At 35.7% G+C, this 24,018-nt stretch overlaps 1 protein-coding gene across 6 annotated transcripts in view; it reads right to left on the bottom strand.

Annotated features, from left to right (window-relative positions):
• The window catches only part of Mub (poly(rC)-binding protein mub), a 124,528-nt gene that overhangs the window by 32,285 nt on the left and 68,225 nt on the right, over nucleotides 1-24,018 (bottom strand). For 2 of the 6 annotated variants that reach the window (XM_083051911.1, XM_083051910.1), the window contains one exon: nucleotides 5,869-6,115. In XM_083051911.1, the coding sequence (XP_082908037.1) occupies nucleotides 5,869-5,949 (81 nt within the window). In that variant the 5' untranslated portion in view covers nucleotides 5,950-6,115. Of the gene's footprint in view, nucleotides 1-5,868; nucleotides 6,116-11,326; nucleotides 11,538-17,343; nucleotides 17,470-18,609; nucleotides 18,680-24,018 lie in introns of those variants that run through there. The other 4 variants (XM_083051914.1, XM_083051908.1, XM_083051913.1 and 1 more) reach the window with 4 other exon arrangements.

The raw sequence follows: 24,018 nt of genomic DNA on the forward strand, positions 1-24,018 counted from the left end.
AAGCAGTGGTATCAACGCAGAGTACTAACGAGATTTTGCGCGACTTATATGTTCCCGCGGTGACAAAGTCTCGCTTTTAAATAGTTTAAATCGAGCAACAAATTCAAGCAGTGGTATCAACGCAGAGTACTTTGTTTGTAGAATATATTTATACCCAAAACAGCTGAGCAACAAATTATTTTATCATTTTAATTATATATTTTCGCGCGACTTATGTTCCGCGGCGACAAAGTCTCGTTTTTACTTAGTTTAAATCGAGCAACAAATTCAATTTCTTATTTATTTAGTTAGTTTATTGTGTGTAGATTATATTTATACCAAAAACAGCCGAGCAATTAATTTTTTAATCAATTTTATGATATTTTACCGCGCGACATATATGTTCCGCGGCGACAAAGTCTTTAATTAAATAGTTTAAATCGAGCAACAAATTCGGTTTTGCATTTATTTAGTTAGCATATTGTTTGTAGATCATTTTAATACCAAAAACAGCCGAGCAACTAATTTTTTTATTAATTTTATGATATATTTCCGCGCGACGTATGTGTTCCGTGGCGACAAAGCGTCGCGTTTTGATAGTTAAAATCGAGCAACAAATTCAGTTTTGCATTTATTTAGTTAGCATATTGTTTGTAGATCATTTTAATACCAAAAACAGCCGAGCAACTAATTTTTTTATCAATTTTATGATATATTTCCGCACGACATATATGTTCCGCGGCGACAAAGTCCCGTTTTTACTTAGTTTAAATCGAGCAACAAATTCAATTTCTTATTTATTTAGTTAGTACATTGTCTGTAGATTATATTTATACCCAAAACTGCCGAGCAACAAATTATTTTATCACTTTAATGATATAAATTCGCGCGAGTCATATGTTCCGCGCCGACAAAGCCTCGTTTTTAATCAGTTTAAATCGAGCAACAAATTCAATTTCTTATTTATTTAGTTAGTATATTGTCTGTAGATTATATTTATACCCAAAACTGCCGAGCAACAAATTATTTTATCACTTTAATGATATAAATTCGCGAATTTATACCATTAAAGTGATAAAATAATTTGTTGCTCGGCAGTTTTTGGTATAAATATAACCTACACACAATATACTAACTAAATAAATAAGAAATTGAATTTGTTGCACTATTTGAACTAATTAAAAACGAGATTTTGCGCGACTTATATGTTCCGCGACGACAAATTCTCGCTTTTAAATAGTTTAAATCGAGCAACAAATTCAATTTCTTATTTATTTAGTTAGTTTATTGTTTGTAGAATATATTTATACCCAAAACAGCCGAGCAACAAATTATTTTATCATTTTAATTATATTTTTCCGCGTGACTTATATGTTCCGCGGCGACAAAGTCTCTTTTCTAATTAGTTTAAATCGAGCAACAAATTCAATTTCTTATTTATTTAGTTAGTACATTGTTTGTAGATCATTTTAATACCAAAAACAGCCGAGCAACTAATTTTTTTATCAATTTTATGATATTTTTCCGCGCGACATATATGTTCCGCGGCGACAAAGTCTTTAATTAAATAGTTTAAATCGAGCAACAAATTCGGTTTTGCATTTATTTAGTTAGCATATTGTTTGTAGATCATCTTAATACCAAAAACAGCCGAGCAACTAATTTTTTTATTAATTTTATGATATATTTCCGCGCGACGTATGTGTTCCGTGGCGACAAAGCGTCGCGTTTTGATAGTTAAAATCGAGCAACAAATTCAGTTTTGCATTTATTTGGTTAGTACACTCTCTGTAGATTATTTTGATACCAAAAACAAAGGATCAACACATTTTTAGAGTTACTTTTACTTGATACGGCGCGGAGCATTCTATAATTTTTTTCATTATGGGGGGGGCTAGCTTAATGTCACTTTAAACGTTAATTCCTGCTAAACGGTTTGAGCGACAAAATCCGGACTACGGCAACAAATTAGCACATAATTAGCACTAAATTAATTGATAGGTGCGATTTTTTTTTCACTATGGGGGGGGCTAGCTTAATGTCAAGCCAGCCCCCCCACTTTGAACATTAATTCCTGCTAAACGGTTTGAGCGACAAAATCCGGACTACGGCAACAAATTAGCACATAATTAGCACTAAATTAATCGATAGGTGCGACTTTATTTGGCGTTGGTGGTGGGGCCAGCTTAATAGGGGTATCGAACTAAGCTGTTAAAAGAATCGCTGCACCTGTATCGCCTAGAAAGAGCATTAATAGCGAAATTGTATGACTTGGCAAGAGTGTACTATCGCCGAGACGAAAAGATCCCGTACGTCGAAAAGGACATCGGGCGTCTAGCTAACGCGATTAATTACCGGAGACGGCGGACATTAATTACTCGTGCTACGACGAGCGATATTGCACCTCGTGCACGATAATTAATTACAAGCAGAAACGGTGGTAGGTGACGTGTTCCTAAAACGAGGGTAAAACGAATACCGACACGGGTTTAAATAAACTTTGACACTTGTCGCGCGCAAAAGGCCAGCTCCGGAGCTATTTTTCCGTCAGAAATTCCGCTTCGCGATAATCCCGCGCGTGAATGACGTAACTATCGATATATATCGCATCGGATTACGTTGCCAACAATTTTCACTCTCTCGGATCTCGCAGGACGAATTTTTTCGCAGGATATAAGGGAAAGAGATCCCTGGGGGGATATTTATTATTTCTCTATGTTTAGGCATTCGTAAATAGAATTCATAATTAATCGCGAATTTTTCGAGATAAAAGAGAAATTATTGTCAGTCTTCAAGATGGAAAATTAAAAGCTCGTAATAGAACGGCAAATCGCTAATTATTACAAGCAAAATTTGTGAAGAAAAGACAAAGAAAAGACATAATGCGCAAGAAGAAAATGCACATCGCAAATTACTTTTGCCAATAACCACGAATGCCCCCTCTCTATCATTGTAGAATTAAGAGGTTTGTGTAATCGTGCGATGGCCCTTTATACTCCAATCTCTTATCATGATATTTTCAATAGTTAGTCCTCTCTTCTGATCCGTGAATCCTCCAATTGAAATTCCACAGAGAAGCTCTCTTCCCTCTTTTACTTCTCTTTAAATATTCTTATGAGACTCAAAAGGATATAAAAATATCAAAGAGAGAGAGGGATCCGCATATATATTTTTCAATATAATCCGAGAGTCGTAAAATTTCAACGACGATGCTTTTCCTCGATAAATAATAGTTGATTTTTCTCCCGATTATTTGCAACGAAATTAACATTATTAAATTCTATCAGAGCAAAAATGCTTTTTTCAAAATTGTTCAAAAAATGCAGGACTCTACAAATTGGACATGATAAAACTAATGTCCACTTCGATGTAACACAAAAATTTAAGCGATACTGTATATATATATATATATTATTAAAATACTAATAATTGTACGATAGAAATGTCAATTTTTTATCGAATATTTATCTCATAAACGTAGAAATTCACTCCGGGATGTAGCCAAACAGGCATAGTCCGCTGCCAAATTTTTTTGCGGCTATAAAATTCGCTAGTTATATGACACTGTGTATACACAGCGTAGGGTTTTACACGAGAAGCAGCAAATTCTTGGCAGCGCATCAAACAACACTCTTCAGCTTCGAGACGCATTGTACCTCGTGCGCAGTCAACGATGCGAATTTCCGATAATTTCTGATAATGTTTTTATTCGAGGAACCAACGAGACCGAGTTTCCATTCCACTATTTAACGGAAAGGTATCGCGCGTAACTCAACGTAATGATGAATGACTTTAAGTTGCCTTGACACTGACATTATACATCACAGACGACGCTGGTTATTTAATACTTAAATGAACGGATTCGTCGTAGACTTATTTCCACAACACGATGACCCTGACATAATGCAAAGCAGCGCGCTAATATATGTATTTCAGAATCCTATTTCCGCTTTTCCACGTCACACATGAATTTAACATTGTCAATGTCGGCGAGATAATCTACTTTTAAGGCTCCTGCAACTCACTGCAGCCATCTTGAATTGGAGACGTCAGAAGCGAGAAAATATACCATGAAAATTCTTGCGACTTACGCTAAAATAAAAATGTTTTTAATCAAAAAAATTGGATTTGTAACCGATAGAACCGACTTGTAAAATATACCGAAAACTCTCCTTTTGTTTGGGTAAGCAATAAATAACATTGTATATGTCGAATTAAATTGAGCCTAATCAAGGACGAAAACCAGCTGTTTGACAGGTATCGAAATGAAATAAATATTTGCTTTTACATATTAAATTATAACAAAATGAGAGTCTTCGGTATATTTTAACACTATAACAATTATTTTAAAAATAGAAACACTGCACTAAAACGATAAATGACGCTGTAAGTCGCAAGAATAATTTATGTCATTTTCACGCTTAATAGCTTATAGTTTTGCCAAATGTGGCGCTGTCGTACAAATTTTACGGACTTGGCAATCGAGTATGCAGGAGCCTTAAACGAGAAAAAAAAGTTCTAATTTTTTTAATACGACGGTTGCGTAAAATAAGAGTCCGACTTATATTAAGTAAATCCTATTTCAATGGAGGAGAGTCGCGATTGCATGCCAGAACTCTGCGAACAATGTGTGAAAGCGGTGTCGACCTCTCGTAAATAATTTAATGACTTATTGTTAATTGTCAAAAAAAAAAAAAAAAAAAAAAAAAAAAAGAACGTAATAAATCACGAAGAGAAGAGAGAGAAACGCGAATGACCTTTATCTGGGATTTATTGTCGCCAGCTAAGCAATTGTGCGTCTCCTTGTCCGAGGACCGCGACGGATCTACAGGTCATCGCGAAAGCATTTTTAAAGCGACGACAGATATGTATATATGTATGTTTTTTTTAATTATCGCGTTAATGGAGTAGTTTCGAAACGTATGTATCCAATTTTTTTGTCGCAATTTTCGAATTTTCGAATTTTTGACACAATTTTAGAATTCTCTGTTAAAAAAATGATCGATGCGTGTTTGACATTTCTAAAATGCGTTTCAGGAGACACGCGACGCATTCGAGACATGATATAAACGTAGTATATGGATTTATATTTTGAATAAACGCCTCCCCTTCGGAAAACCGATATCAGTTGATGCTCTGTGGGAGGCTGTTTGATACGAGATTTCGACATATACACACATACACGCATGTACGCATTTCCGCCCTCGATAATGCATTATCTTATTACTTCTACTTCTCCAATTTCACAGCGTGTCACGCGAGTAATCGTCTCAAATGGCAATGGCCGGTTTATGTATGCATATAAATATAATATATGTATATATAAAATCCATTTAACACATTTAAATCGTCCGACTATCGCAAAAATTGTCGTTTAAAAAAATATATTAATTATATCTCTCGCATAAAAGATCCAACTTAATTATATATAATTTTTTAGATAGAAAATCTAATCGAGACGTGTTCTTGAACAAATCAGAAAAATCGTATGAACCGAGTGTGTGAAAAATCAAGCTATAAAATACTCTATGATCGATTAATCGAAATGTCAATTTAAAGTGTATCCGATATAGACTATAATTCGACGTGCGAAGCCATGGGTTTCTTTCCAACAACAAAACACAGTCATACACCGTGTGACAGTGTTACACAATTTCGACCTTAACTGCTTATTTGGCTTTTTACTTTACTGCTGTAGAGACTTTACATAGCTTTTTTCCAAAGTTTTAAGTTTATATAACATTTTTAAACTCTGTAGAAAAAAATGATACTAATGTACGATTTTGTCGAAGATGGAAAATACTGGGTCGTAACTATATTAGTGTATACGTCTGTATACGTTGTTGGAAAGCATCCCATATCGCGCCGATATAACATGCAACAACTTACTTTGCCCTGCATAATCAGGCGGATGGTCAGGGTGACCGACGGATCATCGTTCAACACCGGCTTGTTGTCCATACCGTCCATCGTGTGGTTACGGATCCTGCGGTTTCGATGAGAGATCTTCTCGGTACTTGCGGAGGAAAGGGATGAGGGCGAGGAGGACAGGGGAAAGGTTAGGCGAGTGATTTTGATCGGGGGAGTCTCGGGGGACGTGCTTCTCAAGCGTTCCCAGATATGCTCGGTCCTTGTACTGAAATCAAAAAACGTCCACAAATTACGAAAAATCCGTATACAGATGTCTTTTCTTTTCCTTATCTCTTTCCAGAAGAATGCGCTTTCACATTTTTTCGAGGAAAGGAGGAAACCTTGAACCTTGAGTCGAGAATTCTTGATTACCGTCTCGTTCGTATTTGGAAAAAATAGATACAAAATTTTTTTTAAATCTAATAAAATGTATCTAAACTTAAACTTTATAATATGACGAGTTGTATCGCGTAATCTATTTATCAGAGCGTTGAATTCAGAAATAAATTGCTCGGAGCAAAATTAGCATGACAATAGCGCAGACGAGGCGCGGCAATTCCAGGAATGCGATACACCGCTGTATTAACTTAAGCTATTAGTCTGTTCGAAAATTACGAGACTGTATAATGCACGCCTGACTCTATGAGTCTATAATAAAATTGATCCACGAAAGCGTCGCACTTCGACATCGTTTTAGACGGCCAAAGATGTCGTTTCGCCGCGATATCGTGAAAAAGTTTCATATAAATTAGTTTCATATAATAAATTATTCAAGAAGATGAGCTGATGATAGGACTCTTATTTGTTTCGAAACCGGCGGCATCGAATAAACAATTCCTTTGACTCATTAAACATCTCGGTTTCACGGTCAATCTCATTTTGGCGCGACGATACGATTTTCGCCTCGACGAACCGGACAAAAATAAAATTTATCATCGATACAATGAAAGGAAGAGGACGCGCAATTTTTCGCGAAAATATCACGCTTTTTTATGTCACTGATGCATCGTGAAAAATTTTCCAAACAAAAAGACTCGTGTATACGTAACGTAATCTTTATTCCATAAACTCGAATGTAGAATGATAAATAAAATATAGAATAAATTATAAATAAATAAAATACAGGGTTTACGAAAAAAAAAAAGTGAGTTAAAGAGAAATTTGCGTGTATAAAAAGCAGAAAATTTCGATTCCTTCCACATATACATGCAAATGTATGTCGCTGTAATGTAACAGGGTTGCAAAGGTAATGAAAAGAGAAAAAAAATCGTAGATGAGATCAAGCGGGGATATTATCTCTCGCGGTATTATTTTTCAGTCGGCTATAACGTTAATTACAGCCACTGTCGATCGATAGGCTGCTGGAAACCTGGCCGAGAAGAGAGGTTCACCCGAGATATTCCGTTCCCTCTCGAAGGGAAGGAGATTTCTCCCCTCCCTCCTCAACCACGTCCCCCTTCTCTTCAATGGGGGGCCCCGACGAGCGCGAGGTACGAGACAGGTTTGCTCTCTCGGGTCCGTTACAAACTGCACAGAACGCGTTTCTGGTCGTCGTGCACATTTCATTTCTCTCACGCACGCGCAGAGAGAGAAAGAGAGAGAAAAAATTATTAGCGTCAAAATTTTCCGTTACACGTCCTCGAAGGAGAAGAAATTACAACGCGCCTCTGCGACGAAGAAAAAAAAAAGTATAGTCTTCCGAAATTTTCAACTTTCGCGAGACTACGATTTTCGTATACCAGATAGTGTGTGTCTTAAAAAAGAAACTCTATGCGTTTGTTCGAAATTTTTCGCGGGATTTTTGCAAGATATGGATTACTACGGTATTATATACCGCAAGGTATAGACGTAACATAAATTCTATAGATATTGAACTTGGCGAGCATTGATTCTACATGACTCAAATGTTTGCAGAACGACGGACCTGTGTGTATAATATACGGTATAAAGCAAAGACCTCTAACGTCGCGAAGAGAGAGACATATGACGTGTTTTCTAGACTGGAGTAGTACGTTTATCGTGTTTCACGGACAGCTTTGTGCAAAAGTTTACACAGTTACTTCGCTTGCAAGGCGCAACTTTTTAAGCGAGTCTCTCTCATCGCGCGCAAACTTGCGATTCTGTCGTAGGTAGCTAGGACGTAGTTGGTTTTGCATCCGTAAATGCGGATTTCCAGCATTTTATTTCACCTAATTACGCTCTAGGACTAACAATCCTGTGTTCGTCTCTCAATTTATCGCGGAGGAAGCTCTTTTCATTTCCCCGTTTATTTTATACATCAGTTCTGTCATTTCATAAATTACGCAAGTGTAGAACGATATATAAAATATAGAATAAATTAGAAATAAATAAAATGGTATTTATATACGAAAAGGAGCGAGTTAAAAGGGAATATTTGCGTACATAAAGAACAGAAAAAAAATCGTAGATGAGAGATGAAGCGCAAACAATTAACCTGTTGTTGTTTATTTGCTATCGGAAAACGTATCGCTCTACGTGTTTCAATTATATCGCATTAAGTGTGTCGCGAGAGCGGGTAGGAAACCGCGTCGGTATCATGCGAGAGAGCATTTAGGAGAGAAACCGAGTATATTATGCCCTCGCTATCTCTCCAATCGGCCACGCACAGACTACCGTCGTTTCGCTCTGCTGCAATTCGCGATGCAATTGGACTGTGGAATTTAGTGCAATCTCTGCGTTCCGTTATATGCGTGCGTTTAACATAAGTGGACGTTTAACGCACAACGCGCGGACTTGTCCATTATTTATTTCAAACTTCTCCGCGACTTCATACACTCTCTCTCTCTCTCTCTCTCTCTCTCTCTCTCTCTCTCTCTCTCTCTCTCTCTCTCTCTCTCTCTCTCTCTCTCTCTCTCTCTCTCTCTCTCTCTCTCTCTCTCTCTCTCTCTCTCTCGCGAGATATAAATTGCCGGGTCATTGCACGCACAATTGCCAAAGCGACGGACAAAGCGTATTCGGGGAGAGGGTCTTTCGCATCTTTGATCTTTAGAATCGTGTACGGTTGTCGCTATTAATATATGAAGTCGATGACGATGAAAAAGATCGATAGATAAAACTTTTTCGACCAATAGATGGACGAAAGATAAGCGAGTTTTTGTGTAGCTCATAAATTTCCCAACCTCTCAGCTTTTAAACCATTATTCGATATATATATATATATATATATATATATATATATATCGTGGCATAAAATCCCGCATATTTCGCGTCCGTCAATCTTTAAAGAGAGAATAAGCGAATTTAAATCCGAATTGCATTCGCGATATCGCTAAACGGAAGAATTCGATCAATCGATTCTACGATATCAACGTTTTCAGCATCATTCAATTTTTCAATTTTAAATCCTTCCGAATATTCCGAACCGCAATATAAAGCGCTATATTTCGTTGAAATAAAATTAAACTCCGGTGGAATAAAATTCAGTAACGCGATTAAATTTAAATTATACCAAGACCGATTGTAAACAGACGATTAAAGCTGTGCGAAGAGGTCAAGAGAGCAGAATTAAGTTGATGAAAATAATTCTACCGTATATTGCCGGTTGACATGGGAAATTCGAAGGAACCATTAAAACTTTCCCCACTTTCTGATGCTTCAACAGTCGAATAAATAAAATATATATAGTATATATAAAATTCATATATCAGAGTAATTTTCTTAAGATGCATAGAATTTTCACGTAAAATTGCTCAATATCGCGCATCTTAAAATATATATATATATAATAAAATAAAAAATGTGATGAAAACAAGCTTTTTCTCACGAGAAAATGAAACATTTCTGCCAAACAAATAATGTAATGTCAAACAAAAGATATTTCTTGCAATATTTCTAATACTTTCCAAGACGTACACGTCGCGCGTTTGAAACGCGACACACATTATTGTTCTCAAGACACGTGCGTCATCATAAATTATGTAATTTAGGTATATATACGCGTGGGACTGAAAGAATACTCAAAGAGACAAAAGGAGACAAAAGGATCGCAGCTGACTTTCGGATTTAAAGAGTCACTTTTCCCGAATCCGCAAGCACAAAAATCTTTCTCCAAAACTTCTTCCCGCGCGATCGTAAAAAGAGTACCGAGACATCATCGATTTTCGAGATGTTTATCGCGAGAGGAAGATTCGGAAAAGTATTTAGGCGAGAAACGCGCGCAAGGAGATCTCTCGCGATCTTATTCCCAAGCGTATATATTCGCGCACGGGAGAAGCGGGGTACGAGTGAAAAAAATGGCATTGTTCGCCGACGCCGAGAAACATGCGGCGCGTATCGAGCGCGCGCGGAAAGACACACGCAAGCAGATGCATGCGAGAGTAGTCGCGCGCGCGACCAGAAGCGCCGGTACAGTCGTAGTACAAAGTGCCGACGGTGCGTCTACCTTTTTTCTCTCTCTCCATCTATCTCTCTTTCGCCTCTCGATAATGCCTTATCGGAGCTGTTTGCGACACTCGCTCGCTGAAACTCTCCCTCTCTACTCTCGGCTCTTTTGAAGAGAAGGAAATACGTTTCGGAATTAATTTAATGACGAGAGGGACAATTAAAATGCGACACGATCGTATTAATTCGAGATATTAATTGAGATTTTTTATAACACAGCTCGGATACCGAGTTACGGTGAAGGTTAGCTGAAATTATCGTTCGACAAAGATGTTGGTTAAAGCTAGGTAACCGCATTTCCCCTCCCAGCCGAATACAGGTAGAGAATTGTAAGAACGGCAACGGAGAAGGTCCAGAGGTCGGTCGCGGCGAGTCGCAAAGTAGATTTTCTCCGAACGTTCGATTCTGGCAGCCGCCCGTTGGTAGCCGCCTCGTATCGACTCGCTCGGAAGTTCGGAGCGCCCTAAAGAGACCACGAGAGAGCCATATCGCTATCGACACGTATGAGACGGAGCTAGTTCGCGTCGATACTCACTCATTGGCCACGAATCGATGTAACGAGAGAGAGAGAGAGAGAGAGAGAATCACGTAAAAATCGTCTCCGCGTGCCGGTAGAGCGTCGCCTCGATCCGAGGACGCCATGCCGTAGAGACCGAGAATAAAAGAGAGAAAAATGGAGGAACACGTTTTTATTTTTTTCAAAAAAATTCGACGAATATCTCGCAAAATATCCGCTCTTCTTCCATTTTCTTAATTTTTTTCGGAGATACACTCGGCCGCCCTCCGTCATGTCCGTCCGCGAGACCCCGGATCTACGACGGAGGAAACGCGTCAAGACGCGTTCACGCGGGATATATTATTCGCGGCGTCGAGGACACGCCGCCGGCGTTTCCGCGGCGTAATAATGGCGCGCGGAACTCTCGTCCGTCTCGTCGTCCGTCGTCGTCGCGCGGTTGCTCTTCGATCGTGTCTCGGCGGCGGGGTGCGGTCGGACAGGAAATCGTATATCGTGCATATATGTAAAACGCAATTTTACCTAAAATGTGCACACTACTTCAGTTCATCAGGGGGGAGGTACAGACGGCCTCATCGATGTACACTGCACACTCGACTCACGCGGGGATAGAGGGAGAGGGGTGCGAGAAGAGAAGGAAGTAAAACACTACACTACGCGACACTTTGTGAAACTGCACCACCTCGACGGAACGCGGTCCTCGTTCTCTCTGCCTTGGCCCGAGAGACCGCCAGCTCCGCTTCCGACGATGCGCGGCGCTGCCTGCGTCGCGAGACTTTCCGACGTCGCCCGAAAGTGGCGCCCCCCACCCGCGCTTCCCGTCTGCGCGCGCACCCGAGTGTCCGCGGCGGGACGTATGAATCGTGCGCGAGGTTGACGCGTCGAGCGATAAAAATATTCCGACGAAGCGAAAATTAATTGTGCGAGTTCATTATAATGTATAGAAATATTATACACTTCCTTTTTCTCTTTCCGTTGTCTCTTTAATTTTTAAAACTGTTCAAAATTATTATTTGAGTAGATTGATCTGAAATTTGACAGGAATTTTAAGGAGACGTACGTGGAGAAAATAAAAAATTGAGAAAATGAAAAATAAAAATGAGAAAGAGAGAGACTTGTGTATCATATAGATATAGATCTTGTATTATAAACTACACCAACAATTTAATTATACACAAATCGTATTTAAGCACTTTTCAAAAGCAGAGCGTTTAAAAAATATATACGCTCGAATAAAAAAAAGACTTATATTTAATTTCAATTATTAATTTCTCAAATTCACAAACTCCATTTTTAATTCGTCCAAACTTATATTTCTTAATAAAAATATGCATTTAATTACAACTATCTCAAAATTAATACCGCTCATTTTTTTAATAAACAAGAATTCCAAAAAGAAAACAAGATTGATTATTGGAGAATTATTTTAAAAACTTTTACGAAAGAATATTAAAATTACTAAAATATTATGTATAATTTTTACACGTATTTGAATATATTGAAAGATTTTTTTATAACTTTCTATAAATATCTACACATATCTATAATTTTCCTATATAATAATTTCCTTATAAACTTTACTAAATGCTCACATATTTAATCTTATTACATCTTATTACATAGATTTGCATATTTGCAGTTAAGAGATTTAAAAAATAATAGAAACAATTGTATATTTTCTTAAATGTACAATATATATAATTGTATATTATTAAAAAAATTATCGCTAAGATTTTAATGTAACTTTTTAATTTTCTTTTTGCTTAATCTGCTTATCGTATTTGTGGTTTGTGTTTCGTGTAACATTTAACAGTGGATTATTTCGTGTGTTTCAAACAATTCGAGCAAACGCATTATACGCTACTAATTGTTTCGTATGCTCACGCCACGTTACCCGCGAATGAATCTAACTGACGGCCAACGAAAACTCGATTACAACGTTTTCCCCAACTCGTTCTCTCTTGTTTTCTCTCTCTCTCTCTCCCTCCCTCTGTCTCTGGTAATTCAACTTTCCTACGGACTTGAAGGACGATCAGTTAAATAGGTCGTTCGTCGAAGGCGTAAAAGTGAACGTTATCGAATCGAACTTAATAATTAAAATAAATCAAAGACTGACACCATCCGCGAGACAACGCGAGTAATCTCGAAACGAGCAAACTGAATTTTTTATTAACAAATCGCGCAAAGCGTTTTATAGAAGATGCAAAATAGCATAAATGTTTGATATTGATCTTTTCTTAGAATGTCTCTCTTTCGCTCTTTTTCTAATACAAATTAAAATAAGGTTATCCGAAAACAGTTGTATATTCAATAAATTATTTTGTCTAGATGAGCGCAGCAGTAGAGAAAAGGGACAATATATTTATTTTGGTCAAAAAAAGATTTTTATTTTAGATAAAAACGCTTTTTACTTTTATTCTGAACTAATTGCTTGCGCTTCTATGTTTCTCTTTTTCTGCAAATAAAAAGTTTTTTTAATTTTTAATTTTTAAATGTTCCAGCGAAATCGCTATAGAACATTTGCCCGAATAAAATTGCCATGAATAAAAAAATAGTTTTACTTAAAATCATGTCTAGTTTAGAGAACTTGTACTGTGTTTAAAAGCAGTGCGCGGTTTCTGAAATACATCTGATCATAAATAATGTCGTTTGAACAATCGATAGAAAACGATAATATCGATAGTTTCTATTGCTAGTCAAATTCTGAAATTGCATCGTTTTATCCGAACAAAAATAACTTTTTTTTTTTTTCTTTTAGTTTCAACTATAGATACACAAGAGCATAACTTCTCTTACCCCGATGCTTTTAGACGGCCGTTTCAACCTCAGCGGTACACCGCAGGTACGCAACCGGAAATTTAATTATCATTTTAAACGTGTGGAAAGCAATTATCGGAAATTTAGTTCACGATGGCCAATAAAATGACAGTAACCGCTATTATTTTGACATTGAATGAACAAACTATTGAAAGAGCGAGCTTATTGAGGACTCATTCTTCGTGATTATTTCGGTCAGTTTTTCTCTCACCGCGATCCGAATCAAACAAACATCGATATAGATCTTCATCGGATAATATTTTATAACTCCTAACATTAAATATAAAATTAATAGTAAAATGTATAATAATCAAATTATAATTATGTATAATAGTTGCAAAATTATGTATAATAGTTGCACAAGAGATACAAACTTGAAATACCGATAAAATCCATTTAAAATTAAATAAAAGATAGAATTATATTATACATAACTATGCTTTTTTAATTAATTTGTCAAATAATGTACGAAATAATGTGAAACTGCAAGCAGATTTTTATTCGATTAACTATCAGCAAAGCAGATTTCTTGTCATAAATTTTTTATTAAAAATTATTGATAAATTCATGAATCATTTTTTATAAATATATAGATTGTTTTTTCTTAAATGTAGTTTTTGTGTGTAGAATTTTAAATCGTTTCTCTCTCCATTCAATATCTCTGGAACGTACATCTATATTGAAAGATGTTACGTGAAATATTTGCTTTATTGACAAATTTTAAACAAATAAAAGCACAAATATTTCTATATTTTCCCTCGATTCTGTACAAAAATATATAGTATAAAAAAGCAGTATCTGTTTATACTTCTCATATACGAATAATCAATATTATGCAATATACATACATATATGTGTTATATTAAGCGTGCAGCTTAATCAAGAACATTTTCTGCGCAGGTATTAATGTAGATATAAATCAATACACGCGCTCGCTCTCTCTCTCTCTCTCTCTCTCTCTCTCTCTCTCTCTCTCTCTCTCTCTCTCTCTATAATGGCGAATGGCAAAACGAAAGAACATTCAACAATTGAAAAGATTGTTATTGCTAACAATCTGAGCCAATTATAGCGTGATCTCGAATTCTTTGAATGTGCTGATTTGCATAGAAAAAAAAAACGAAAGGCTAATCGATCGAAGCAAATCATTGACATTCTCCGGCGAAAGAAGAAATAATTATCGGAAATAACGATTCAAAGTTGCGCGATTTCTTCTTGCTTGCTTACTTGCTTGCTTGAAGTAAAAAAAAACCGGAAGCACGGTGACGCATTAACGAAGTCCTTCCGTCGCGTTAAACTCGTTCTGCAAACGTTTACATTATCGGCAGAATGGGGGCCATGTAAGCGCGCGACGATGAATAATTTATTTTATTACCAGCGGACGACACAAAGCAATGTGCTCGTAAATGTAAGTGCTTCATAAAAGCAAAGAAGGGACTCGAATGAGTGGCATTCGCGATATAGGCGAGATTGTCGTCATGAAAACAGAATCGTCGGATTGTATCGTCTTCTTATCCCTTAAGTTGGTCTTCGTTCTCGCGTTAACTCGAAAGATCGTACTGAGATCGAGATATCGCGATCGTAAAAAAAGAAAAAACTATAAAACCAGCTCTCTAAACTCGCAGTTTCTCTCTGTACGTGTACGTTAATCGCACTCTCTTTGATACAGTATCATCGAAGACACTTGAAGCCGCTTTTCGGTATGTTTAAAATTTCGTATTCAACCTTCCCCTCATTTTCATTTCAAACATAATTTTAATTAAAATAATTTTACAATGTAATCATTTATTTTTTATTCTCTTCTCCTCTCGCAACCATCGTTGCTTTATGCAATTAAATTCCTTGACGGATTACGGAGTGGGATAAGGGTGACTTGAAGAAGTTCGGACATCGCTTGTCCGGAAAATTTGTCCTGATCAAATGCCTAATAGAGTTTCCCGCGATCGAACGAGAGCGAAAGTATCGTACGACGTTATCGGATTTCGGATTTCATTCAAAGGTTCTATCGTTATAGAGCTTGAAGCGCCCGTAATGCATTAGTTTCGCGGTGAATTTACTTAAAATGTAAACTAATTATAAGTTCTCGAATCCGGACTTCTCGCGCAAAACCGCATGACCGCATCCTCGCTGAAAGAAGACTAATCCCATTTTGGTTTACACTCGAGTTCAAGTTTGGTACCGGCATCCACAGCGAGATTATTATATCTTCCGATCTTTAATTCGATTAATAGTCATGATCCTGTTACGAACTTGATATTTTTTTAACGAAGCTGCTCTTAGAAAAAGAAACATCATCGATATTTCTTCTTTTACAAAATATATGTCTCTTATGTGTATAATTTTTTTGCAGAATATTTAAATCAGATGTCGACGGCGAATAATTGCGAATTAGGGATAAAGTTAAAATATAGACAATGCTTGGGACTAAACCGAAAGAGATCTTAGAATTGACGAAAATGAGACACCACTTGGTGTCGCGATAAAATCTCAGTCGCGAACTCGATGTGGTTCAAGGGTGACTCCCCTTCCTGTAAAAATGAAAGAACGCGATGTCGGGATAAGCCGCGGAGCCGAGGGATAAGTTATTGAAGCCCTTCATGCACAGTTATTGAAACGTAAAGTCGGCCAAGTACATCGTCGCAAAAACAAATTTTTAGCAATATCTTTTTTCTTTCTAGTTTCTCTTTTTTATTCGCTTACTAATATATATCCCATAATTAATTTTCGGTATAAAAATTAGAAATAAAATCTGTCATCTGTCATTCTTGTCATTGAATGCAAATGTACGTTGTGGATTTATCGGGCATTTGAATATTTAAGATATTGAGAAAGAGAGAGATATATATAGTATTCAAATAATAAATAGGTTTTTGCTGTATTTAAAAATTAAATAATTAATCGGAAAATATCGTGAGTACAAAAATATATTCTCGACTCACATACTATAAATATTCAGAAATTCTCGTAAGTCGTGAGTCTTTAAAGCTCAATTCTCGATATACACAAAGAAGCTTAAAGAAAATCTAGCGGTAGTCGTTTTATTTTTATATAAACAATCACGGATTTTTGTTAATTAGATATTCTCATTCGCGAGAAATGAAATCGGATGTATGGCTAATTGTAAGTACTAATTTATTTATTGCTAATTTGTTTCTCTAATCCTGAGTTTATTGCTCCTACCAATTAACACAAATTTGATATTAAATTGATATTAAATTAACACTATTATTAATATTAACACAGATTTATATTAAAAATGGAGATATTGATTACGATTTAATTTAGCATCATCGTTTCCGAAAAATACTTGTAACAAATCATAAACAAAAAACAAATGTACTAAAATTAATAATTAATATTTCTAAGACTGCGAATAAATTTTAGAAATATTAAAATTTTTATAAATGTATCCAAAAAATGAAATACTATAACATATAACGCTAAAATAATCAATATAAATAAAAAATTAACAATATCAGCTTGGATATTATATTGTTTCTCGAATTAATTGTCACCGAAACATCCTAAATTATTGTAAATAATTCCAAATTTATTATTCGCAAAGTAAGTTTTAAAAAAATAATCAAAAATGCGATAGAGTCGAGAGAGACTATTTAAATAACACTGTAGTCTATGATTGGACAACTTGAAAAAAATTGTATATCTCAAAATAATATAAACTGATACAAATAATAAATAATAAAATAAAATTATAAATTGCTCACCCCGATGCCCCATAAATTCCTTGCCCCATGATTGCTCTGTCGTAGTCTGATCTTGTCAGCATTGTCTTTCGTTTATCTCTTACTACGTCTCTTTGCGTATGGCACTCACTACACGATACTTACTCGCTAAAAACAGGATTAATTGCGATCATGCATACAAATTAATATCAAAATACAATTGCGCGACGTTTATTTATTTTACATAATACTCCCGATGCGATTAATGCGCATTTTATTTTATATTACGAATGAAAGAATTGATGTGAAAATTGATGTGAAAATTTCGGTTGCACGAAGTTACGATTCACTCAACATTAAAAAAATAGTACGCTTAAATTCAATGTTATTTCTATTACTAATAAAAATAATATTCGTACAAATTTTACGACAATTTTACTTATTATAACATATGAGCAAATAAATGTACAAATTAAAATTAAAGATATGGATATCCGCAGAATATACAATATTCAAGAATATTACCGCTTTCCTGGCTGTTACATAATAAATTTTGATCAAATACATATATAGATACATAAAATATAAAATATATTATATATTTAATAGACTTCAATCAACTGTATTATTTAAAATATAATTTATTCGATCAAAATATCTTCTGACAAAAACGATAAAAGTTTTGGATATTACATTCTGCAGATGTAAAATAGTAAAATAATGAAAAATAGATATAATTATTCTATCGCATTTCGACTAATCCTACCAATATACAAAACAACGTGAGATTTATTGTACGCAATTGATTAATATTAATATATACATATTTACGCGAGATCAATAACGATTGTATTTATTAATTGACCGCATCTCGTAATGACGCTCAAGTCAATTTGTTTTATGTTCATAATGCATCGTTAATGATTGAGAAATTAAAAACAGCATCGGTACCTTTACCATATCTCGCGATATACTAGACGAGTTTGGTTAGGGTTAGTTGAGACGCCATAATCGCGACAACTTATTAATCGCGTAGATTGATCGCTAATTGTACAATAATAATTACAGGGAATAATCGAGGGATAACACGAACGTTGCTTCCTATACTCACTCGAGTCTCGAGGCACAAATGACAAGGCCACATGCATACCGAAATTATAAACAATAGCGCGTTATGTTCACGTTGCGTCACAAGAAGCAAAGATCAAATACCGCGAGACAAGCCGCGGAATTATTTAAAGCGTCACGAAATAAAATACGAAATCTATTTCTTGTATTTCAAAGGATTGGATATACATATATACATACGTATTCACACAGGGAAAGAAATGACGATGCGTCCTTCTGTTCAGACATGTAAGAAATAGCGACGTATTTACACGTACTTTGGTATGCGGGACTGCAGGACTGCGTGACAGCATGGCGCGCGGCGAAGTGGCGTGAGGGGGGCGAACCGGCGAAGTGGGAGGAAGGGGGCGTAGAGGGCGCGCGGAAGGGGGCGGGGGGGACCGCCGCGCGCCGCGCAGGACGAAAATATTATTGTCATTCTTCGACTTCGACATCCGTGCGTTCGGGAAGCCGCGTCATTTATCGATAAAGTTTCTCTATCTTGCTCAGTCTTTCACAGCGCGATTTTAGTCCTCTCGTAAAATTAGCTTACACACGTCTTTTTATTATAATTTATTTATTCGAGAAGGATCTCGCGATTCATACATATATATATGTATATTATATTTTCTCAATCTTTGAAAATAATTGTTGAATTATATTTATCAACGAAAAGTTGAAAGCAAAAAATATTAAAATCCAAACGTACTTTGAGAAATAATTGTTATATTAATTATTATTATTTGAAATCATTATATCATTGTGCTCGTGTGACGAAATTCGAAAATGAGAAAGTAAGTTTCCATCGTATTATTATTCGAGATATGACAAATACTACGAGGTGCTAAAACGATAATTCTGTATAATTATAGAATTCTAAATTATCACGAGCCTGCGCTCTCGATTAATTAATTTCCGCGATTGACGACTCGTGAGCCGATGATACCGAGGCGACAGCTGTTAGTCAAAGTATATACATATATATGTATTTCGCGTAATTTACACACATATCAGATAGATATCGAAACGACAAGAATAGGGCTTATGAATTATCATCGTTTTATCGTGATCTTTACGAACGAGAATTATTTTCTACGTAATAAATCTGCATTTAAATATTTTTCGTCGATTTATACATCCAATTATTTTCGGAGAGACTGAGAAAACGTAATGATACACAAATACCAATCAGGTGATTAAAGTGTAATGAAAAACTATATATAATAATATATACTGTAATATATAAGTGTAAAGAATAACTGTATAAATACTGTAATATATCGAATCTTTTATTAAGAATTAAATTGAAATTTAAGAGGAATTATAGAATATAATATATATAAGTTTTTATTTCGTAAAGGTGCGTGAAATATTTCCAGAGCGGCAACAAATTAACTTTGTCATACAGTATTTGATCTTTGCTTCTCGCAGAGTATAAGAACGCGTTATTGTTTACATGCCATATGCTATATGTGTATGACCTTGTCATTCATGCTTCGAGACTCGAGTAAGCAGGAAGCAACGCGAAATGCTTCGTCGTATTATCTCTCTAAGCGCGATTATTGCAATTAGCCATTATCAATCCGTGCGATTAATAAGTTTTCGCGATTATCGCGTCTCAACTAGTCATTAACTCGTCTAGCATATCAGAGTAAAGCTCTCTGCTGATATTAATTCTCAATTTCTTAGTCATTAACAAAACATCGCGAGTATATGTATAACAGATTGACTCGAGTGTCATTACAGCACCGTCACAATTAATTAATAAATGCAATTGTTATTACATAACCTTGTATATGTATGTATATATAGTTTAATATTTATCAATTCAATAAATTCATGTATTGCTTGTACATTAGTGATCAATTGGAATCTGATAGACTTGCTATTCTTTGCTCTTTTACCATTTCTCATTATAATACAAGTAAATAAGTATACAAGTTAAAAATACATATTCGCATAATGCAATATCCAAAAATATATTATCGCTTTGTCGATTGCAATAAATTTCGATCGAATGAATATCAAATACAAAAAATAAAAAATACATAATATACATATAATAAATTTCGATTAAATACATTATTTAAAATATAAAATTTTATTTATTGAATCAAAAAATATTGCAGTGGATATCTATCTTTAATTTTAACTTGTTGACTCATTTACTTATTTACTCGTATTATAATGAAAAATAGTAGTCGTCATTAATTCAACAATAATAAACATTATTCATTAGCAACAGAGATAGTATTGGATGAATCGTATGAGTTTTTCCAGTGTTGAGCGTAGTTTTGTGTAACTACGATTTTCACATTATTTATAGTCGCAATATAAAATAAAATGTGCATCTTGTTAATCGCATCACGAGTATATAAAATCACGCAATTTGTCATATTCTGATGATTAGTGCGCGCCCGATCATAATTAATTGTCTTTTTGTAAGTATCAGTGTGGTGAGTATCACAAAGAAATAGAGCAAGACTAAACAAGAAAGTAAAGAAAGTAAAAGAAGAAGATTCGGAAAAATATCAAACCAGACGATGGAGCAATCATGGGATGAGTGAATTATAATTTTGTTAATTTATTATTTGTAAAATTAATCGCTGGCTTATCTGCATAATGACACGATTTACATTGTGGAATACATAAATATATAAATATTGATATAAAATGATATAAAATATTCTAGGTATGATTTTGTGAAATGCTTAAAATATTTTTAAAAAATTATTTATTATTAATAATAATTATACATATATGTATATGTATTTTTTAGTATAGTTTCAGATTTTATAGAGCTTTTCAGATTACTTATATAATTTTCGGAAATTTTATAGAAAAATTCCTTGTATCGAACATTTATCTAAAAAGAGAGAATATAAAAGTTTAATTGTACGCGCGCGGGTATAATTATTTTTTGAAATATTAATCAATTTGGACATTACTTTATATAATTTGAATACATTTTACAAATCAACCTGCATTTTACAACTTCTGCGCACTGAATTGAATAAATTCAATGTTAATTATTTTTATATTAATCTCAAGATAATGTGAATCTCGAAATAATATATCACGGATATCAGAACAAAAAATTTGCAATAATGCAAATTAAATTTTCTGCATTACTTATTCCTATAATAAATTGCTTAAAAGCACATACAAAAAATTTCAAAATAAATAAATTCACAAAACCAAATACTATAGCAAGAATGTAAATAGTAAAAGTATACGAGAGCTTCCATTTCAATAATTTTTTATTTCAGTTTAAGAGATTTTTATTTCAGTTTAAGAGATTTAAGAGTTATATTTAGCCGATTATTTGTGAATTACGCATACTATAGTATTAGTGTGATCGTACATAATTCGGACAAATTAAAACCAATCAGCGATAAATTAGCATAAAATTATGCCATACATTGAAATTTAATTTCTCGTCTTTAACTTTTTTCAATGGCGGCGCCAGGTTAACGCAGATTAATTCGCGAATTCGCGAACGTAATAGTATCGCTGATTTACGCACAGAGAAAAGATAGAGAGACAACAACAAATAAAGTCTCTTTCATGCAGACTTATTGTTCCTTGGCTCTCTCTCTCTCTCTTGTTTCTAATCTTCCTTCTCTCTTTCTCTCTCCTCGCGTTTCTCTTTGTTTCGTTCCTTTCCTCGCCCTATCCTTTCTTCTCTCTATTTTCTTTGGCGAAATAAACTTTAATGTACGTTCACTAACTTTGGCTCACCCCTTTGTTACCCTTGACTAAGCGACGCTGAAATACCAATGACTTGTTTAACCAAGTCTCATTGGAATAAGCCTTTCGCGATATTACCTCGATCTATCCTCGCGGCAAGTGCTTCTAATGAATTTCGAACGACTTCTCCAAGTCCTCTGCGAGATGAACGTTAAAGTGGCCTCATCAGTTATGGCGTATATAACGCGGCTTAATTCTCTCGAGGGATCAAAATTAATAACCCCGACATTTAGTGGTTGGTTTATAACAAACAAATCTATCGAAGGTTTTGACAATTTTCGGTTTTACTGCGACAGACAGCGTCCATATAATTTCATCGCGTCTTCTTCCGGATTATTCGGAATAGATAACGTATCGCTTTTGGAGGGTTTCCTCGCGCACGAACGGGCAGATCCGTAATTGAACGAAACCCATTGCCTGGACATGATGGATCCTGCGGGTTCTGGTCGGGGCGATTATTAATATTGCGGTCGCCGAAATTGATTTGTTACCGAGAGGCAAAGGACGTCGTCATAAAATAACCGCACGTACATTTCTATCTGATAAACATCAACAACGGACATTTCTTTTTTTTCGCGTTCAATCAGCGTCGAATATCGATCCCAGATGCAGCGTTTAATTTGAGGCTGCCTTGTCGAAAAAGTCAGTCTCGATTCTCTCTCGCACTCTTTTTATATACAATATAAATATATATATTTAAAAATCGTAGAAAAAAGACTGTGCGCGATTGATGATCCGCGCGCAGATCCGTCCTACAAACTAATCAATTCCCCGGAGGAATCGGAAAACCGCGGAGTGGAGTCGAACCGCCCGCCGTTCGGGCGATTTAAATAAACGAGGCTCGAAATCGTTCACGGTCCGTTGTTGTTTGTCAACGATTCGGTAATTGTGGAGAATTTAATTCACCCCATTTGGCATGCCCTTCCATGCATATGCATAGCCGGGCGCAACGGAATATAACGTAGCCACTCTCGCACGTGTATGTAAATGTAAAGGGGAACGACAAAGAGATATCCTATCCAGGCGTGAAAAATAAAAAAAAAGCTAAAACTCGATACCAAACGATAACAATATTTAGTTTACTTAGAAAAAGAGACAGGGGTGCGTTCGCGAAATTAATTAGAGCGAGATCTATATACATGTAAGCAGGGGAGGGTCTAAATATTTTAATAATTAGAGCTGAAAAATTTTACGTTACATTCACTTGCATGACGCTTTATATTTGTCCTGCACCCTCCACACCTCCTCCCCTTCCCGCCCTGCAGAAATAATTAAAACGGCATTTACTTCCGTCGTGCCGTCCCATTCGAGATGGTAATTAGCATCGACTGTTATCGCCGTGTTTACGTCGTTGAAAGTTCACCCCGAGGACGAAAGTTTGCGGAATAACGCTGCTGCGCATTTAATTGCAAATTTTCCTAATTAACTGATGCGCGGGTGTCGTTTGTCTCTTGTTCGAGAAACGAAATATCTTGCGAAAATTTGATCGAGGAAAATAACTCGCTCCCCGATTACTATAGTAGGTATAGATAGAATTGCCTTCATCAGTTATAATTCACGCTTGTCGATCGCTAAACATGTAAGATTCCCGTCGACAGATCTTGATAGCGGATATAAAACAATTCCGAGCACACGGGTGATCCTCTCACGTCGGATGACGGAGGGGATGATGTTGGGATACTCGAAAATAAACGTTAACGAGAGGAATCCGCAGACACGATACGGCGGCGGATGTGTTTGGTGGAAAATGAGGAGAAGATTCCCCCGTTGAATCCCTCCAGACGTGGCGCTCGATTGTGGATTAAACTGACAGCCGGAGTGGCATCAGCGGATACGTCGTTATTCAAGCGCGACTCGTAC

Source organism: Prenolepis imparis, unplaced genomic scaffold (assembly GCF_030444845.1).
Source record: "Prenolepis imparis isolate NDT839.2.m4 unplaced genomic scaffold, iyPreImpa1.0 SCAF_12, whole genome shotgun sequence".
Lineage (NCBI taxonomy): Eukaryota > Metazoa > Arthropoda > Insecta > Hymenoptera > Formicidae > Prenolepis > Prenolepis imparis.